General features: G+C 42.3%; 1 protein-coding gene across 1 annotated transcript in view; it reads left to right on the forward strand.

Moving 5' to 3' along the window:
* The window catches only part of CHN2 (chimerin 2), a 438,139-nt gene that overhangs the window by 172,714 nt on the left and 243,147 nt on the right, over positions 1-22,278 (forward strand). The window contains exon 2 of the mRNA XM_040352931.1: positions 11,759-11,797. Within this exon, the coding sequence (XP_040208865.1) occupies positions 11,759-11,797 (39 nt within the window). The remainder of the gene's footprint in view (positions 1-11,758; positions 11,798-22,278) is intronic.

The raw sequence follows: 22,278 nt of genomic DNA on the forward strand, positions 1-22,278 counted from the left end.
CCACCAAAAAACGATATCCACACTTTCCACACTCCACTGTACCTCTCAGATTGTCTGCAGGCTCATAGATAATGCCACAGCTTATTCCAAACTCCTCAATCAGTCCCTGTTATGGCTCCAATAAGGGGAACAGGAGGGTAGGGAAAAGACAAAGGGCCTCCAATAGTGTAGTATTATAAGGGGAACGTTTATTTAAGTGTAAATGCTCTTACATTTAAGATAAAAAACGACACTGTCATCTGGGGAACATGTGACAGTGTCGTAACGCGTAGGGATTGGCTGTGGGCAGACATACACCTGGAGTGATGTGAGGAGGCGCTGAGGACGCCGCTGTTCATTTGTTTTATTGTATTATTTGAATGCCTTCATAAGGTTGAATTCTAACCAATTGGGTATAGTTTTGACCTAGACCGTTTCTACAGAACAGGTGACCTTTCTTGACTTGGAGATATCTAAGTCCGAATCTAGATTGATGACTAAAAACCACTTTAAGTCGGTGGACAGGAATGGATATATCCCATTGAATAGTTGCCACCACAGACTGTGGCTGTGTAACATACCTCGTGGCCAATTCGTGAGATTGCGGAGAAACTGCACCAGGGAGTCTGATTTCCTTGTGCTGTCCCGTGAGCTGGCCACTAGGTTTGTTGCAAAGGGATATTCCAAGCCCTTGATAGAGCAAGAAATAGAAAAAGTTAGGACCACAGATAGAAATCTGATGATACAGGATAACCCTCCCAAAGATGATTTAGGAAGAACAAATTTTAAGATGCTATTGGATTTTAATGTTCAACATAAAGCATTCGAAAAAATTGTTGCCAAATATTGGCCGATATTAAAGGGAGATCTAATTCTTGGTCCTGCTCTTCCAGATCGCCCACAATTTATTTATAAGAAAGCACCGTCTTTGAGAGATAGATTGGCCCCTGGAGTCACTGATCCTCCTGTCATCCCTCGTCCCAGGCTTTTTAATTTCTTGTCAGGGTTTTATGCCTGTGGCAGGTGTGCCACATGCAAACATGCAAAACGGAATATCAAAAAACGCAAAACATTTGTTTCCAATGTAACCCATGTAGAATATCCGATAAAGCAGCTAATCACCTGCGCAACAGAGGGCGTAGTTTATATGCTCGAGTGCGACTGTGGGTTACAGTACATAGGGCGCACCTCACGTGAGCTGCACGTGAGAGTGGGCGAGCATGTGAGCAACATTAAGCGTGGCATCAAGACCCAGAGCGTATCTAAACATTTTAGAGACCATCATCAAAGGGACCCCAAATGCCTTAAATTCTGGGGTATAGAGAAAGTCTCCAGACACTGGAGAGGAGGTCATTATATTCGGCAATTGAGTCGACGAGAATCGTACTGGATATATGAGATGAAGGTTTCTGTACCGTTGGGATTGAACGTTGAGTTTGATCTCAACTGTTTTATATCTAACCGTTGAGAAGTGTATTGGGGATTGTATGGCTATCTGAATTGTATTTGGATATTTTTATTATATTTTTATATTTAAATGTCTATTTAACTTTAACTGCCTTTATATTGTATAAACGTTAACGCAGTTATTTATTGTGAATATGTGATGTCCGTTGAGGTTTAGGTGAGGTAAAGGCGGATGACGTCTTTTAATTTTTAATTTTTAATTTTAATTTTGTTACCTATTTCTGTTTTTTAAATTTGATTGCCTGATTATTGTCCTTTAGGATTTGAGTATCCTTTGTCTGGTGTTTTGTTTATAAACACAAGATGGCGCTAGTCTTAGGCTATTTTTAATGATATTGCCCAATGTAACCTTGCCCTTTAGGATTTAATTTTATCCTTTGTCTGGTGTTCTGCTTTGCAGACACAAGATGGCGCTAGTTAATTAGGCCCTTGTTGGTGCTGCTATGGCAACCGCATGGTATATATTGTGCTGCGGGACGTTCACGTTGATCCCCGCCCCACGCTGATGAAGTCCCGCCCACACTGGGACGTAACGCGTACGAGGGGGAGGAGCTACGTCGACGTCACCCGCGTTTGCCTCACAGAGACCTCACACGCTGTCTACATTGATCCGGACGCTGAGCTCCGGTACTAGCTGTTATCCGTGCACTCGGTTTAGAGTGCAGGACAATGTGAGTGGTGTTTTTTATCTTTTGTTTTACTATCATTAAACGTTTTAAGCAGAGAGCACTTAGATTGTTTTTTTACTCCTTTCCGGTCCATTGAATGTTTTATGGGAGAGTGTTGCCTTGCATATTGCTTGCTGGTTCCATCTGGTGGACGCTTTGGAGTTGAGCCCATGTAAGCTGATTACTATTCTTTGGAGGATTTGCTTTTTGCCCTTTGACCTAGCCACAGGTCGAAGTGTTGAGGTGAGAGGCCACCCATTAGCCTTGGTGGAGGATAATCCTGTCCTATGGGTCACAGATCTGATGAAGATTTCTGCACCATTTATCACTATTGTGTTGTTCGGAGCACCTTTATCACTTTGCACTTTATGGACTCTATTTAAATAGTTTGAATCATTGTGTTAATATTTGTATTTTTAGATTTATTCATTTGTGCTGCACTATTTATTTACTTATTCATTTGTTTTATTGCACTCATTTTTTATCTTAAATGTAAGAGCATTTACACTTAAATAAACGTTCCCCTTATCTGGCAAGCACTGCATCTGTGCTGTAAATTAAGCGATGTGTAATAAGAGAGATTGTACAGAGGTGGTCAATTTTGAATTGTAAGTGTTGTATTTAGCAATTTGTCTGGCGTTCTGGTTTAAGATGTAAATTGGTAAGGAGTCTCATTAGTCCAAAGCAAGTTTCAGTAGCTGAAGAAGCAAATGTTTTAGGGAAATTTGTGTGCTTACTGTACATATGGGCAGATCAGAAAGAATTAGAGCTCTGTTGAGACTGCTTTACAACTCCGAAATCTTTTTGCTGCATAGTCCCAATAGATTATCTGAGAGTACAGAATGTAAAGACTGCTGGAATCACACAAATCTGACTGTTACGGGAAATTATATGAAATGTGGATGGGAACAGTGTCAGCAAAGCAATGCAAGCAAGGAAGTGTATAAAATAATCCAAGAAAATTGTGATTAATCCAGCTGTTGTGAGTGAGTGAGTGAGTGAGTGAGTAACTTGTATAGCGCAACAAATGCGAACTAAATCGCCTCAAGGCGCTTCCCGTCCAGAGTCGTGCCGGTCCTTCAGAAGAAGTGGGTCTTTAGTTTTTTCCTAAAGGCCTGATGGTTTTCCTCCAAGCGGATGGTAGAGGGTAGAGCATTCCAGAGCCGTGGTCCTTGGACCGAAAATCTACGTTCTCCGTTCAAATTGTAGCGGGATTTAGGAATTTGGAGAAGGTTTTGGTCGGTTGACCGGAGAAGACGCTTGGTGACGTAGGGTTTTATTTTCTTGCTTAAGTATTGGGGAGCGTTCCCCTGTATACATTTGTGGGTGAGGCAGAGTGTCTTGAATGTCACCCGATCCTGTACGGGCAGCCAGTGGAGCGATCTCAAGGCCGGGGAGACTGTTCTGGACGACTTGTAGACGTGAAATCTGGTATTTCGGTAGTCCTAAATAGAGGGAATTTGCGTAGTCGAGTCGTGAGTTGATGATCGTTCCCACCACTATTGCTGTGTCCTCTTCTAGGATGAAGGGGATGAGTCTACGTAGCATTCGGAGCAGATGATGAGAACCGCTGACAACTGATCCTATTTGTGCATCCAACGTCATGTCTGAGTCAAAGATGACTCCGAGACTTTTGGCTTTATTGCTTGGTTGTCATCTGAAAACTTGACACACTACATGGCAAATGTGATGGGCACTACGACAGAGCCCCACCTTGTGACTATAATAACCTTCACTCCTGCTACAAGATTTTGGAGTGTGTGTGGGAGTTTGTGCCTATGCAACCAAAAGAACACTTGTGAGGTCAGGTACCAATGTTGGATGAGAAAACTTGGCTACTTGGCTTGCAATCAGTATCTCGATTCATCTACATGTGTTCTGAAGGGTAGTATTGTGCGGTACACATAAGTTCCTCCACATCAAATTCACCAAGCCATATCTTTATGGAGCTGGCTTTGTGCACCATGGCACAGTCACACTAGAACAAAATAAGGTCTTCCCCAAACTGTTGGCACAAGGTTGGAAGTGAAACATTGGCTAACATGTCTTTGTGTGCCATAGCATTACCAGCGCCCTTCACTTAAAACATCTGAACCAAATCAATTGCAGGGATGCCCAAAATTATACTGTAGAAAAGGGTATACTGAAAACATTTATAAACCTGTAATGTATTGGCACATGATATGTATAAATATTTTTTTCTTTGAGGTGCAAGAATACTTTAAAAGGATCTTCACCCTAGAAATACAAAAATAAAAGTCAACAGCAACAAATACTGTAGCTGATGACTTTTAATAAAAGGACATTTACCTGTCCAGGGATCCAGTGCTGTCGTCACCCAGGCCGGTTCTTCACTGGTCTTTGGGTCCCCCGTATGTTTGGTGTGGGAAGCCAGCTGTGATTCCTTGCATCTTCACTGCTGGCTTCCTACTGGGCAAGCCACGCTGCACTTTGTGAATAGTCCTGCAGCTTTTTTAGACCTATGACCAGTGCCGGCCCAAGACATTGTGCTGCCTGGTACCAAGAATGAAATGCTGCCCTCCCCCCCCCAAAAAAAATTACGCCCACCAAAATGCCCCCACATCCATTATTTTATATCATGATAACTAAAGTGGACCTATCATGGCTCTATACATGTATATAGGAGTATAAAAAGGACCTGTTATGGCTCTATTCATGCAATTAACCCCACAGTGGAGCATAGAGCGGAACGGGAGGAGCGGTCGGGTGGAAAATTAGCTCCACAGTGGAGTGGAGAGCGGAGCTGGCGGAATGGGATGGCGTGTGGGAGGCAATTTGCTGCGCCCCTGAAAGTGCTGCCTGGTACAATGGTACCATCGGGTCCCATGGTAGGGCCGGCCCTGCCTATGTCGTGTCCCAGAAGGCTGCGGGCAAAGACTAGGTACCCGTTCCCTTAGTTGAAGGGGGGTGGGTGGAAAAGCAGAACTTCTCCTTATGGTTAACCTATAAGTGGTTGGATGCTTATTCACTAAGTAGAGATATAAGTATTAGGCTCTGTAAACCACAAAAAAGGCCACTTGGCATGCGTAAACGCTTCTGCATTCTCCAAGTTTCACATCTCTTCTTCTACTGACCAGGCTGCAATAGACAACTGACAGGCTGATTCTCTCAGTACTGGGGAAAAGAGAGAAAGGGGGTTGGGAATAGCACAGGATGCTCTGCTGTGTAGTGTTTGGTTCCTGAAGCTGGACATGTTACTACACAAAGTACTTTAAAGAGGACCCTTCATGACAAACCGCTGCATTGTGTATAAAGGCTGTATGATCCTGTCTCTCTGGTTCTCCTCTTCTTTAACTGACTCCAACCAGTCTACTGATAGAACAGAGCATTAGGAGTCAGGCTGCACATGCTCAGTTTGGTGTGTATTGCTAGAGAGTTTTTTTCTTCTTGGAAGGGGGCATGTGATCAGCACAGGGCCAATCATTGCTGTCCAGACAGAGGGTCAGAGGAAAATTAAAACTCCTCCTACACGCTTTAACCAGACACTGATACAAATCACAGGACTGTTATATACTACTGATGAGAAAAGGCATTTAGCAGTTTATATTTACTAAAATAATTGCATTTCCATGTTCTGTGTATTGTGGGACACCAGATATAGTGAATGCAGGGTCCTGGGTTTACTAACACTTTAAGTGTTAATGGCTTACTTTAGTGGGTGATTATAGTGGTGGAGTGTAGGTCAACGTTGTCATTGATGACTATGTGTGTATTGTTTTAGGGGAACGTTAACTGTTGGAGCTTAGTGTAGGGCAGGGATCGCCAAACTGCAGAAGTGGCCCTTTGCTAGCCTTTATCTGGCCCTTGGGGCTTTTTTCCTCCCACTGATATGAGGCACTATTCTTCCCACTGACACCAACAAGGAGGTACAATTTCCTTCACCGATACCAATGATGGTATACAATTACTCCAACTAATAGGGGCACTACTCCTTATCCTACTGACTGCAAACTCTGAGGCCATATTTATTCTCACCAATGCTGGGCCCATGACATTTTCTACCCCCGCTGGCCACAATCCGGCCCTCCTAAAGTCTGAAAGACAATAAACTGACCCTTTGTTTGAAAAGTTTGGAGACCCCTGGTGTAGGGCTACTGAGATTTCTGAGAGGTTTCCAAGATCAGGGGCCTTACCAGCACCGGACTCTTGGCATGTTAAAGCAGCGCTTCAGTAACTTTTTTTTAACTTTGCAGCTATTCTTCTTCTGCCATTGTTCTTTTAACTTTGGCTAGTTAACTGCTTGCCGACCAGCCGCCGCAGTTATACGGCGGCAGGTCCACTCTGCTGGGCGAGACCATGTAATATAACGTCACCTCGGCCAGCAGCCAATAGGGGCGTGCGTGCCGCCGGAGGCGTGCACGCGTGCCCCCCGCTCGCCCCCGACTCCCGTCTGCATGCCTGGCGGGCACGATCGCCGCCGGGCACCCGCGATCGCTCATTACAGAGCGAGGATCGGGAGCTGTGTGTGTAAACACACAGCTCCCGGTCCTGTCAGGGGAGAAATGCCTGACCGTCTGTTCATACAATGTATGGACAGCGATCAGTCATTTCACCTAGTGAGTCCACCCCCTCTACAGTTAGAACACACCCAGGGAACATACTTAACCCATTCCCCGCCCCCTAGTGTTAACCCCTTCCCTGCCAGTGGCATTTTTATAGTAATCCAGTGCATTTTATAGCACTGATCGCTATAAAAATGTCAAAGGTCCCAAAAATGTGTCAAAAGTGTTCGAAGTGTCCGCCGCCATTACTAGTATAAAAAAAAATAAAAAAAATGCCATAAAACTACCCCCTATTTTGTAAACGCTATAACTTTTGCGCAAACCAATCAATAAACGCTTATTGCGATTTTTCTTAACGAAAAATATGTAGAAGAATACGTATCGACCTAAACTGAGGGAAAAAAATGTTTTTTTATATATTTATTATAGCAAAAAGTAAAAAATATTCATTTTTTTCAAAATTGTCGCTTGTTGTTTATAGTGCAAAAACTAAAAACCACAGAGGTGATCAAATACCACCAAAAGAAAGCTCTATTTGTGGGAAAAAAAGGACGCCAATTTTGTTTGGGAGCCACGTCGCAAGACCGCGCAATTGTCAGTTAAAGCGACGCAGTGCCAAATCGCAAAAAGTGCTCTGGTCTTTGACCAGCAATATGGTCCGGGGGTTAAGTGGTTAAACATTTTTTCTTCTGTCAGTAAATACCTTATACAGCCCACTTACTCTTTCTTGTCTGGTCATTAGACTAGGCTTATGACATCATGCACAACTCTCTCTCTCTCTCTCTCTCTTACTCTTGTGAGAGGTTACCAGGAAGGGAGGGGAGTGAGTCATAAGAGGGCCAATGAGAGCTGTAGAGCTGGAGGTGTGCCTCTGTGTGTCTGTGGAAATCCAGGAAGTAAACAGGCAGCTGCTGCCCACAGTTAAAATGGCTGCAGCCAGACTTAGCGGAGGGAGATTTCTTCAGCATATTTGGCAAGTACAGAGTCACAGTATATATAAAATAATATGCAAAGTGGTTGGAGGGAAGCTTCAGAATGGCAAAGATATTTTTATTGCAAATTATGTGAACAGACTACACATCCTCTTTAAACAAATGTATCACATCTGATTTATCTAGGCAGCTCTTATATTCAGTTATTGTCTGTTTTTGGCACATTGTGAACCAGTACTGGGTTATTTGTTAATCCTACCTGGCAACCCTGGTTTACATTTCTCAGGAGTTGCATTGTCTTCTGTAGTAAATGTTATCCTGGTATACCAAACCAACACTTATGGTTTATGGCTCAAATCTCACATCTTCAGACTGTTCTAATGAGAAGGCCCCTTTATCTGCCTGTTACATTGCTCCTTTGATTGCACAAAATATAATACAGTGATGTAAATAATAAATATGGAGAACACAAGGAGTTTAACATTCTTTGGAAGACTTAAAAATAAAAAAGGAATAAATTATTTAATCAACTGCTTTCACTGTAAAAATCTTCAGGCTTTTCTTGTTAAAAAATAAATAAAAATCTTCAGGCTTGTGTTAGTAGTAATGATGGTAGAGCCAGATTAAAGAACGTGTTTATTGTTATTGTTGTCAGGGAAAATGGGCTATTGATTGAGTATTAACGCTTCACTCCCCTGTATTGGTGCCTTATGTCTCTGTGGTTCCCATAAACATGAACTGATTTAAAGCAGAAACGAAGGCAAAACCTTTTTTTTTGTTCATTTTGAAAGGGAGAGTTATAACCTTTTAGGCCTTATTTTAGTGAAACAGGAAGTAAATCCTTACCCTACAAGGATGCCACCACAGTCACTAGAACAGCTGTCCCTGTTCGAAGAATTCCCTTCTATTCCTGTACAACCCAAAATTTGGTATTTTCTTTCACCCTCTGTGATAATGGTAAACAGGACCAAACCCTCTCCACTGTATCCAAAACCCAAAACTATATAAAAAAATGTGTTTCGTTCAGTAATGCTTAAAGTTAAAGCCCAACTCCAGGAAACTCAAAAATATCCCTTGCAGTGAGGCTGCACCCGCACTGCAAGGGTTTATTGCTCGTTTAGTCTAAGGGTGAGTAAAAGTACTTATATTTACCTGATCCTCTGCTGCCCCGGCAGGTTGCACTCTCCAATGCTCTTGCGGTGACTGTCCCTTGGCATCATAACTTCCAATGCAGGGCAGTAAATAGACTTTAACAAGTTCCCTGGACCTAAACAAGCAATTTTGTGCCCACTCTGCAAGGGTTAATTTTAAGTTTCCCGAAGTTGGGCCTCAAGTTTAGATGTTCATTTAATCTTTAGAGTTATATGTTCTAGGACAGTGGTTCTCAACCTCACTAATGCTGTGACCCCTTGATAAAATTTCCCAAGTTGTGGGGACTCCTAACAGTAAGGCCTCGTACACACGACCGAGTTCCTTGGCAAAAACCAGCAAGAAACTTGCTGGGAGATATTTTTTTGCTGAGGAAACCGGTCGTGTGTACACTTTCGTCAAGGAAACTAACGACGAGCCAAAAAGAGAGCAAGTTCTCTATTTCCTTCACGGGAATGGAGAAAATTGGCTTGTCGAGTTTCTCGACGGCTTCACAAGGAACTCGACGAGCAAAACGATGTGTTTCGCCCGTCGAGTTTCTCGGTCGTGTGTACGAGGCTTAACATTTTCTTGCGTGGGTTGTCAGCACCCAAGGCAAGACAAGTAACCTTCGCCCTTAACCAACGGACATTTAGTGCTCCCTGAGTCCCTTCCACTAGTACAGTAATAAAACCCCTTATGGTACATTTTAGGATGTACCATTCTCTGTTTGTTCTCCTTCCTTTCCCTTTTATCTCTCTTTTCTAATTTATTGTCTTTTTTCCCTCCATCCCCCTCTCTAGCCGTCTTTCTTGTTCTTTCGCTTATTCTTTCTCTCCCTTTTTCTTTGTTCCTCCCCCTCTTTTCCTCTCCCTTCCATGTATTCTCAATTTTTTATTCCATCTCTTACTCTTTGGTGGGGGGTGGGGGGAATGGGATGAGTGGCAGTGCTGGTGGAGGGTGAGATCGGTGGCAGTGCTGGGGGGAGTTCTGCTGATCAGTCAACTTAGGTGCTCTTGATCGAGGTCATCTGCTGATCTGAGAACTGTAGTGGGGACTTTTAATGGCAACTCTAATCACAGGTAGTGTTACTCACTGTGTCTCTGGCTTCATTGTGTCTTCAGCTCTGTGGTGTCTCGCAGCAGTGACACCTATGCCGAAATCAGGAGATAGGGTCTCCTTCAGCCCGTCCCACTTCACATTCCCCACCAGTTAGCTGACCTCTAGTCTCTGCCCCCCAGCCATGCCATGAACTGAATGGGTGGCTGCGAAAAGGTCGAGTGGGCAGCCGCAGGCTCCAGGAACATCCCAACTGGGCGGCCGTGAAAAGGCTGGGAGAGCGGAGCTGGCTTTAGGAACATCACCATTCGACCCCCAGGTTGAGAACCATTGTTCTAGGTTAACAGAAGCTTACTTGATTCATTTCATTATATGTTTGGTGTGACGTGTTTTGGGTGTTACAATTGCCTTTAACAATATTTGGGTGTCTTTCGGGGTTTGATCTTTTCTTGTGCTGGCATGTGCTCAAAACTACTTCCTTAGAGCTAATAGGGGTTTCCTCTACCCTATATTTCTCTGTGCTCTGTCCCTACCCTTGCAGGCCAATAAAGTCTTTACCTGGTCTTATGTGTACAATATTTCTAGTAGGACATCCTGTGTGTTCCAATGTAATAAATAGAGCATAAACCTATCTGCACAAAAACCACTGTGAAATGTATTTACATAAGTGTAATAGCAGCTATAATTGTATTATTTAATTGTACAGGTATTTATATTGCACTGACAGTTTACACAGCACTTTACATATATAAATTAATTAAGTGTGAATAGATGGCCTTCAGTAAATTAATATTAGCAATTGCTATTTATTGTTATTGGTTCCCCAACCCACAGTAGAGAACAATGATTGCAGTGCACCACAATAGATATACTAGGTGTTGTGGTCCACTGTGTTGCTGAAAAAAGGGCCCTATGCTGTTTTTAATCCAAATATGGAGACTGCCATTGCTGATCTCATTCTGGAAATGCTGGTTTGCTGTTTTGCCTTTATTAACCACTTCCATACAGGGCATTTTCACCCCCAATTTGCAGATTAGGAAGTCTTTTTGTGGGTAGGTGCCTGAGACATTGAAGGCACTGGATCAGCAAGGCAGTCAGGGAACTAGTATTTTTAAAAGGGAGGTAGCAATGGCAGCCTCTTTACTTCCTCAGTATGCTTGCATACTGCTCTCTTCTGAATGGTTCCTCTGTTATGAGCCTGAGAACTCCTGACATATTTTTAGACTTTTTAGACAAAAGCAGCCTGAATCTTTTGTCAAAGGAGGTTGCTAAAATAGATTAGCAGAGAGCAGCTCCTATTATAAAACAGCTCTGAGAGTCTCTGCCTATGTGCCTTTCCTCCAATCAGCAATTTTAGCTATCTTGGCTGTATGCCCAGACATCACACTCTGTTAACCAGGAAGAGAAAATCGCCTAACAAAATCCGAACTTTCTAAACAGTATATGAAAGTGAAGACCGCAGATATACATATAAAACCTATGTAGGGAGATTTGGTTAATCTCTGTGTATCATCTGAGGCTGTTCACTTCACTGGGTGTATGGAGGGTTTACATCCACTTTAAGGTAAATCTTTCCAAACAGAAATATGTATTAATGCATCGTTCTGAAAATGCTAATTGTCAGGCTGCTATGCTGACCATCTGATGTCTAAGTACTTCCTGGGCCACCTATTTTGGAATAGGTTTGATTATCAGGAAAGTCAGCGATTATTCAACGTATTTAGTCTCTGTATTTGTTTCTGTTAATAAAGTACAGAAGATCAAGTGGATCATAATAGCCTTGCAGCCAGTATTTTCTGAACGTTATCTCGTCAGTGGTGACTGCCACTTCTTTTCATGACAGGTTTCCTTTAAACTCAGGTTTCTTGTTCAGCATTTGATTGTAGCAATTTTCAGTTATTGATCTGTTTATTCAACTAGGAACAATTCCTACCAGATAACCACGAATCGGTTCACTTCCCAGCACAGTTCACTAACAGATTGATTTCTTCTTCTGTTGTAGATGCCGAGGACTACCAACCCCCCGTTTGGAAATCATACTGTGAGTATTGTCTGTATGGCATTATCCTTTTGTCTAGACGTACATATCAAAGCAACAGAGGTTATATTTAAATCTAATCAATAAATACAATTTACAAATGAATATCCTGTTACAGGAAAGCTGTTTAAATATTGAATTTCCCCAAGATTAATTCCATACTACTTTTAGTAAATACCATCACCTTGCATTTGTTCGTTCTCAACAGTTTACAGTGCAGTGATCTTTTGTAATGTAAAATTAAATATCATTCAACTGGCATCTCCTAATGTGTAGTATTTATGCTTGATTTACTGCCGAGCAAAGACTATTATACTACAGAACAATAGATAAACAGATGTTTAAGGCTACATGCACACGGGCGGCTAGTATGTCTGTTGTATTCAGAGTTGACTAAATGCCACCTCTGGGCACACTAACACTCTGTGCTCTGGCTGCGGGCAGAACTCCTCAGAAATGCCATCCCTGAATGCACACAGTCAGGGGCTCTGTTTACATTCAACTTCTCAGATGAGCAGTTATAAATGCGAACAGCAATGGCTATTGATTTGTACAGAGTAAATATCTGATTGCTGCAAGCAGTGTTCAGAACCTCTGTCAATAATCTACTGATTCATGCTGGTGACCATATAAATGTAGCCTTAGCTTTGTATTCTGTAAACGAAAACTGCTCCAGATATTTGAAGTTGAAGCTCTGACTTGCCCATTCCTGCCACCTTATTGGTCAGGGAAGCAGTTTGAAGGACCAATTACAAGGTACTTGAGGCAGAAGATCGTGGGCCTCAGCTCTGACTTTAAAGCTAAATGGCACAATTGGGGTTCCCAGGCTCTGCAAGTACTCCCAAAACCTGATGTACTCACTTTATGGTTGCTCCTATTTTACTACTTTTGCAGTCAGACAGGTCAAGAACTTATGGTGAGTGGAATTATTTTCCTGCATTTGAAACACACATGAAACACTCTTTTAGCCAGATTCAGAAAGAGTTAGGCCGGCGTATCAGTAGATACGCCGACCTAACTCAGAATCTACGCCGACTTATGTTTAAGTGTATTCTCAAACAGAGATACGCTTAAACATATCTAAGATATGACAGCTTGCGCCGTCCTATCTTAGGTTGCAATATTGAGGCTAGCCGCTAGGTGGCGCTTCCATTGCGGTCGGCGTAGAATATGTAAATGAGTAGATACGCCTATTCACGAACGTACGCCCGGCCGCCGCAGTACATTTACGCCGATTACATAAGAGATAGGCCGCCTAAAGTTATTCTATCAAATAGATGGAATAGTAATGTTAAGTATGGCCACCGTTCCCGCGTCGAAATTCGAAAATGTTATGTCGTTTGCGTAAGTCGTCCGTGAATAGGGATTTACATCGTTTACGTCCACGTCAAAATCAATAGGCCCGTGCGGCGGACGTAGCCGCAATCCACACTGGGAAATGTAGGTGCACGGCACATGCACAGTTAAAAAAAAACATCAAAAACGTCAGGTCAAGCCCCATTAACATAAAACACGCCCCTTAGCTAAATTTGAATTAGGCGCCATTACGCCCGCCTGCTTTAGGCTACGCCGCTGTAACTTAGCAGGCAAGTACATTGTGAATCATGTACTTGCCTCGCTAACTTACGGCGGCGTAGCTTAAATGCCTTAAGCTACATCGCCTTAAAGTTGCGGCCAGGTATCTGAATCTAGCTATTTAACTTCAATGGTGTAGTGTAGCTGAATGTTCAGAGGCTGCATTTGCCCTACTTTGTGTTCTGTTTCTTCAGACACAGCGGGTTCTATTGAGATGTGTTTGAGCTGCAGGCAAAGAAGGATTTTCGTGTCAAACACATGTGTTTTATCAGCACTATATTAAAATGAATAAAAAGAGCCGCATCTGCCTGAGCCATGAGGGTACTTTCACACTGCTCTGTAGAAAAATTGCGGTAAAAACTATTTTACGGTGTTCAGATGGGTTTTCTGTGTGTTTCTGGTGCGTTTTTGGGTTGCCTGCGCCTGTGAAAAATGATGTCTCAAAAATGCACTAAAAATCACAGTGAGTTTTTACCACAATTTCCATTCATTTCAATGGGAAGCTGCGTTTTTGGTGCAGTTTTTAAAACCGCAACAAAGATGCAGCATGCAGGACTTTTCAAAACGCACTACACCTGTATTACAATAGTGTAAAATGTCCCACAGGATTTAAAGGGAAAAAAAATTCTTGCGTTCTTTTTGCAATGAAAAAACGCAATTTCAGTGGATGCAGCAGCAGGACTGGGGAGCGCGTGCGCACGGGTGCCCCTAGGGAAAGCTTGATGAAGAGCAGCCAGGAGCGACACCAGGGGACCCCAGAAAAGGAGGATCGGGGCTGCTCTGTCCAAAACCCTTGCATAGAGCAGGTAAGTTTGACATGTTTGTTATTTAAAAAAAAAAAAACTTTTACAATCACTTTAAAGTAGGCATAAGGTGAAAAGCAAAAATCTCAGGATTTATATATTTTTCCCTACTTTCCATGGTCCAGCTTGGCTCAATGTAAGTATCCATGTCTGATATCTGCATGTCCGCTGGGAATGCTGAAAATCACTGTAGTAATTGGTGCTTTATGTAGTGATTTCCCAGGTGCTACTCCAGCGACTTCTCCTTTGCACACTCAGGAATCACTTAAAGGGTAAGTTCACTTTTGTATACTTTTTTTTCCCTCTAAATTCCAGCTCCTCAATGCACCAATATCGGCATTATTGTATTTTTTTTTTTGCAAAAATATCAAAGCTTTTCATTAAATCTAGAGTCACTTACTTTTCTTGTCTAAATCCACGTTTCCAGATGTTTCCATTAGTAATGTGTTCTTCCTGATCAGACTGTAGGTCATGACACAGAAAGGAGTTGACCAGCTGACCTCATTAGCACACACCCTGCATCATCTACCCTCCCATTCCCAGCTGCATGTTTTTTAAATGAAATGAAATCAATCAGTGATCATCCTTCTTACTAAATACACAATCAGATGTCATAGTGCATGACCATCTTTATACAAGTACATAGGAGGGAGTGGACAGAAACACTTAGCTGTCAATCCCCGCTCACATCTCTGCATAGCAGGAACTTGCATTCCCACATGCCTTTTTCTTTTTTTTAGCGAGGGGGGAGGCGTTTAGGAGCATTTTCACTCATCGCAAATAGGGCAGCCCATTCACCTGAATGGGCTGCCCTACACACAGCAATCGCCCCAAAGAAGCTTCCGAACGTTTTTTAGAGTGGAGCTTGGTGCGTTTTTTTACTAAGAGTTTTGGAGCAGCGCATTTCTGAAATGCAAGGAAACGCACAGATATGAATTATTATTGCACCAATTTCATTTTAATGCCCGATTCACAGCTAGCATAGTGGGAGCGAACATTTTGTGTCTTGTTTTCCCTGTGACACGCATAGGGCAGCCTGTTGATTTAAATTGGCTGCACTGCATGTTGTTAACTACTAGCCGACCAGCCACCGTCATTATACGGCGGCAGGTCGGCTCTCCTGGGCGAGAGCCCATAGCTATACGGCGGCTCTTTGAGCGGCCACTAGGGGCGCGTGCGCGCCGCCCGAGGCGCTTCCCCCCCGCTCGCCCCCCGCGCGTGTGCCCGACGAGCTCGATCGCCGCCGGGCACCCGCGATTGCTCGTTACAGAGCGGGGACCGGGAGCTGTGTGTGTAAACACACAGCTCCCGGTCCTGTCAGGGGGGGAAATGATGATCTTCTGTTCATACAATGTATAAACAGAGGATCAGTGTTTCCCCTAGTGAGGCCACCCCCCCCCACAGTAAGAACACACCCAGGGACATACTTAACCCCTTCCCCGCCCCCTAGTGTTAACCCCTTCACTGCCAGTGGCATTTTTATAGTAATCCAATGCATTTTTATAGCACTGATCGCTATAAAAATGCCAATGGTCCCAAAAATGTGTCAAAAGTGTCCGAAGTGTCCGCCATAATGTCGCAGTACCGACAAAAAATCGCTGATCGCCGCCATTACTAGTAAAAAATATATATGAATACAAATGCCATAAAAATACCCCCTATTTTGTAAATGCTATAACTTTTGCGCAAACCAATCAATAAACGCTTATTGCGATTTTTTTTTACAAAAAATATGTAGAAGAATACGTATCGGCCTAAACTGAGGAAAACTTTTTTTTTTGTATATATTTTTGGGGGATATTTATTACAGCAAAAAGTAAAAAATATTCATTTTTTTCAAAATTGACGGTCTATTTTTGTTTATAGCGCAAAAATAAAAACCGCAGAGGTGATCAAATACCACCAAAAGAAAGCTCTATTTGTGGGGAAAAAAGGACCTCAATTTTGTTTGGGAGCCATGTTGCACGACCGCGCAATTGTCAGTTAAAGCGGCGCAGTCCCGAATCGCAAAAAGTGCTCTGGTCTTTGGGCAGCAATATGGTCCGGGGGTTAAGTGGTTAATAGGACATTTTGGCATTTTGTGGGTTGTGTTTTTTACTGTGCGTTTTGCAGCATTTGCCCTTCATTTTTTCACAAGGCAAAATGTGTGTTTGCTTCTGTGTTTGGTGTGCCATTAACAATTAATGGCACTAAAAGGGCAACTAGTAATTTTAGGTGTATAAACATGGCCATACACTATACAATCTGATTGTATATTGTGTATTTAGTGGGTGATCACTGAATGATTGCATTTCATTTAAAAAGCGTGCAGCTGGGAGACTGGATGGTGAGGGGTGTATGCTAATGAGGTCAGCTGGTCAACTCCTTCCTGTGTCATGGCCTAAAGTCTGATCAGGAAGAACACATTATTAATGGAAATGTCTGGAAATGTGGATTTAGACAAGAAAAGTAAGTGACTCTAGATTTAACGTAATGGAAAGCTTTGACATTTTTGCAAAACAAGGACATGAATTCTATATTGGTGCATAGGGGAGCTGAAATTTAGATGAAAAAAAAAAGTGTACAAAGGTGAACTTACCCTTTAATCGGCACCACTGCCATTCTGAAAACACTGTATTTTTTTGGGTTGGATGAGGTGTATAATGTGATGTCATCAGCCCTTCCTCTTTACGTCATTCAATCAGAGAATGCCTTGTTTTTTTTGAAAGGGAAAAAAATGGCGGTTGTATAGATTAAGCAACTTTCTACATTCAGTGTACAGAGTTGTAGCTGCTGAAGCAGCACCTAGGAGATCCCGATATCAGATATGTGCGCTTACATTGAATCAAGCTGGACCAATGTAGGTTTGACAAATGAAAGATCAATTACAGCTAACACAATTAAAGCGGGAGTTCACCCGAAAAACAATTTTTAACATTAGATTGAGGCTCATTTTGTCAAGGGGAATCGGGTGTTTTTTTTTAAATCGAAGCAGTACTTACCGTTTTAGAGATAGATCTTCTCCGCCGCTTCCAGGTATGGTCTTCGGGACTGGGCGTTCCTATTTGATTGACAGGCTTCCGACAGGCTTCCGACGGTCGCATACATCGCGTCACGAGTAGCCGAAAGAAGCGAACGTCGGTGCGGCTCTATACGGCGCCTGCGCACCGTCGTTTGGCTACTTTCGGAAAATCGTGACGCGATGTATGCGACCGTCGGAAGCCTGTCGGAAGCTTGTCAATCAAATAGGAACGCCCAGTCCCGCAGCCCATACCCGGAAGTGGCGGAGAAGATCTATCTCTAAAACGGTAAGTATTGCTTCGATTTTTAAAAAAACACCCGATTCCCCTTGACAAAATGAGCTTCAACCTAATGTTAAAAATTACGTTTTTGGGTGAACCTCCACTTTAAGTATATAGCAGCGTTTTTTTATTTTTATTTTGGAATAAAGGTTGAAATTGTTGACTTTTCCACTATCAGTATAAGTTTGTTCCAGCCCAGTTAAATGTCGCTTATTCACTTTCGGCCCATTCCTGGGGTCCCTTTAAGCGTGTCTTTATGCCTGGGGTGTGGGAAGGACTGCCTCATCACATGACCACTGTGATTGGCTGTCAAAGTGGTCACATGATTGAAGGATTCCTTCCCACTGATGCCTGATCATTATAAGACAGCTCAGTCATTGTGCTGGGAGTGGGTAGAGAGTGCACTATCAGCACAGAAACCTCTGCCATCCATGGGTGTACACTATATTGTGAAAAGTATTGAGATGCCTGCTTTTACACGTACATGAAACCAGTCTTAGTCTGTAGGGTTCAATATTGAGTTGCCCCATCCTTTGTAGCTATAACAGCTTTGATATTTCTGAGAAGGCTATCCACAAGGTTTAGGTGTGTGTCTATGGGAATGTTTGACCATTCTACCAGAAGAGTATTTATGGGGTCAGGCACTGATGTGTATGAGAAGGCCTGGCTCACAGTCTCTGCTTTAATTCATTCCAAAGGTGTTCTATCAGGTTGAGATCAGGACTTTGTGCAGGCCAGTCAAGTTCCTCCATCCCAAAATCGCTCATCCATGTCCTTGCATTGTGCACTAGTTCAGATCATTTGGTGGAGGGTGGATTATGGTGTGTGATTGTTTTTCAGGGGTTGGGCTTGGCCTTTTAGGTCAAGTGAAAGGAACTCTTAAGGCGTCAACATACCAAGACATTTTGGACAATTTCATGCTCCCAAATTTGTGGGAACAGTTTGGGGATTGTCCCTTCCTGTTCCAACATGACTGTGGACCAGTGCACAAAGCAAGATTAATAAAGACATGTATGAGCGAGTTTGGGGTAGAGGAACGTGACTGGAGTCCTGACCTCCACCTGATAGAACACCTTTGGAATGAATTAAAGTGGAGACTGCAAGCCAGGCCTTCTCGTCCAACATGAGTGCCTCACCTTACAAATGCGCTTCTGGTAGAATGGTCAAACCTTCCCATAGACACACTCCTAAACCTTGTGATCAGCCTTCCCAGAAGAGTTGAAGCTGGTAAAGCTGCAAAGGGAGGGCCAACTCAATATTGAACCCTACGTACTAAGACTGGGATGCCATTAAAGTTCACGTGCATGTAAGGCAGGCGGCCAAATACTTTTGACAATATAGTGTATGTGGGCATTAAAGCCCACCCTCTTTTCCATCGCACGTATGTGTTATGTGGGCAGCAAGGGGTTAATACACTAAATACCACTACAGGTATTCACCCATATAGTTATTAGAATACAATATTTTTGTTACAGTGATCCCTTAACTTTATGCACTGTATATCTGTTAATTCCCTTTAGTAGGTATACTGTGATGGGTTTGTATCTCTCAGCTCCCCTTTGTCAGTTTTGTGAGTCAGTAGTATATAAACACTACTTCAGCATTGTGCCCCTTGAAGGATTTTGGCAGCACTTTTTCATCTGCGATTGTCGATATGTCCATTGTTCTAGTACAGACGTTCATTGCTGTCAAGGACTGTTAAAATACTTCCCATCAGCGAGTCATCCATTACTTTGTTTCCTTGGCCACGGACAGGTCCGTGAACAATTATTAAGAACTTCTTCTGGGTGATTCAAATCCGTAGCGTTGCTCTAAAAATAAATGGCATGCAGGAAAATACGAGTAGTTAGGTGGCCTGAAGCTGATGAAAATGTGCATGAAAGAAAAGTCACAAAAACCAGGCTTTCAGCTCAGAATTGGGATATTAGCTAAGTCGGTAAGCTCTATGTAGATAATGCATTTCTTCTAAAAGAAAAAAAGTAAAAGCTGTAGAAATGTTCTGGAATAAGCTGATCCATTGATATGGTGCTTTGAGGTTGAATAAAGAACAGTAAAATGTCTAAGCTTTCATCATATCTGCAGCAGGATCTGCCTGTGTATGCATAACCTCATTGCGGCAATATTGGAGATATAATCATATTATAGCCTTATATTAGATGCAGAATCACAACTAGTATATAACTATACAGACACATCAAAAACAAAAGCATTCCTCTTCGTTACCATGGAAATTTAACAATGAGGCTTATTGTCTTTATTTTTTCTTTTGTCCCCAATTGTTTATAATTTCATAGGGAAGTGCTCTCCTCTTGTGTTGCACGTTGGAGAGGGCAACATTTAACCACACTACTTGCTGAATGGCCTTCATTAGATCACTTGTTAGCATTCATTTTGTTGAGTTAGTTCTTAAAGCGGTGTTAAACCCAAAAACAAAATGTAATATATTGGCAACATTGTTTAGCAACCCAGCATTTCCTGAGCTTACAACACCAGGAATTTCAGTAGTTAATAGATAAGGGCCTATAGCACATTGGTTCCTTGACCACAAGGGCATATTACACCCAGATCACTTCTTTAACAGCTCAAAATGCCCCCCTCTGAAACATTACATTTAGGCCAATTTTTACATTTTCTCCATACGGGAAAAAAAGGTGACAGTATCAGGAGAAAGTTTTTTGAAAATAATTGTAAGCAGAATATGACTCAGAGGGTTTGTCTTGATGGTATTTACCAAGGTGCCCAACTGATGATTTGTGTTCTGAGATTTGCAAGAAGGATTGGAACTCCTGGGCCACCAGGATACATAGAGATTGAGTGAAAGTGTCCCTGGTGGAGGCCTAGTATAAAATCCTCTCTCATTCCTACCCGGTACCCACTAGACCTCCCCTCTATATTTTTAGAGGATGTGAGCAAATGGGCAGTATGTTCACACTTAGCGGACTTGCTCCAAAATAAATTGGTTTTGGATGAGAATTCATGCACTATTCTACTCACTTACAGTGATAAATTTCCCCAAGACTGTCATCTATAAGTTCTTTAAACAAACCTATGGATGACACCCCTAGACACTTCCAGACACTCATCTTAAGGTTTCTAACTGCAGAAGTGAAAACTGCGAAGGTCCAGAAATCCTCAGTGGTTGATATTGCAGCTACAAAATGCAAGGTCACTTGGAACAAAGAAACAGTAAGCATCCTGAGGTTTGAGAAGGTCCGGGATCCATGGATACGTTATATACAACCTTACACTTAGCATGATCACTGGTATATAGAAGGAGTGGTGCACTTTTTATGTGTTTTGCTGTGTTCCAGAAAAAATGCAGCACGTTCTACTTTTTTAATTGCACTGGAATGCACTGCACTGGTGTAAACTAAGGCCATTGGAATCCATGTTAAACACTGTGCATGGGTTTTTGATGCAGAATAAAAATGCAGTGGACTACATCTGGTGTGGACCAGATTTGAAACAGGTTGATCCTTGCATTAACCTGTACATATCAATAGACCATAGAGATTAAACTAATGTTCTAACATCTGAACTGAATGTGTCTTGTGTCTGGGTAGTCATTACCAATACATTGGGAAAAACTTTGTATACCATTTTTATATATTTACTTACTTTTTTATGACCCAGACCATTCTTTATAGATCTATAATGCATTCACTGTGTCTCATGTAATGACTTGCGGATATATTTCTATAATCTATATTCTGACAGTGCTTGTTTTGTCAGACTTGTATAATGACAGGGAAAATGTCTGTACTTGTGTGTTCCTTTCTTGGAAAACAATAAAAACTATTGAAAATATTTTTTTTACATAAGATAAGATCCTGTTTACATACGGTATATATTTGGGAAGCTTTTTATACATTTGGCTTTTTGTATTGATATTTTGAAATGTTAAGTGCAATGCCGGTTTCTTCTGTCTCTCGTGGACAGTACTAGTCAGACTTTCTCACCAGAATTCCTGGGTGCTTCTAGGTTGCAGTCAATCATTACACAGCAAAGTTTCATAATCCCAATTACAGTTTCACAATAAGTTGGATGTAATAATTGAGTAGGGAATACAACATGTAGATTGGCATTTTGGAAAGGAGATTAAGATCCACATTACTGCAGGAAGACTTCTGCCTTACTGTGCCTTTCCCCTATGGAGTCTTAAAGAGATATACACCGATCATCCATAACTTTATAACCACTTACAGGTAAAGAAAATACCATTGATTATCTTGTTACAATGGCATCTGAAAGTCGGTGGAATATATTAGGCAGCAAGTAAACATTTTGTCTCTAAAGTTGATATGTTGAAAGCCGCAGACCAGTCAGGGTGCCCATGCTGACCTGTGTCTACAGCTAAAAGAGCCTACAAAGGACACATGAGCATTGAACTGGACCACAAAGCAATGGAAAAAGGTGGCCTGGTCCGAACAATCACATTTTTTTACATCATGTGGATGCGTGTACGTTGCTTACCTGAAGAAGAGATGGCACCAGGATGCAGTATGTGAAGAAGGCAAGCCAGCAGAGGCAGTGTAATGCTTTGGGCAATTTTCTGCTGGAAAACTTTGGGTCCTGCCTTTCATGTGGATGTTACTTGACACATACCACTTAACAAAACATTGCTGCTGATCAAATACACCTCTTCATGAAAACAATAGAAGTTGTGTCTTTCAGCAGAATAATGCACCCTGCCACACTGCAAAAGTGGTTTGAGGAACACAACTAGCTTGAGGTTCTGACTTGACCTCCAAATTTTCCAGATCTCAATCCAATTGAGCATCTGTGGGATGTGCTGGAATAACAAGTCCTATCCATGGAGGCCCCA

Source organism: Rana temporaria, chromosome 5 (assembly GCF_905171775.1).
Source record: "Rana temporaria chromosome 5, aRanTem1.1, whole genome shotgun sequence".
In the NCBI taxonomy this organism is placed as follows: Eukaryota; Metazoa; Chordata; class Amphibia; order Anura; family Ranidae; genus Rana; species Rana temporaria.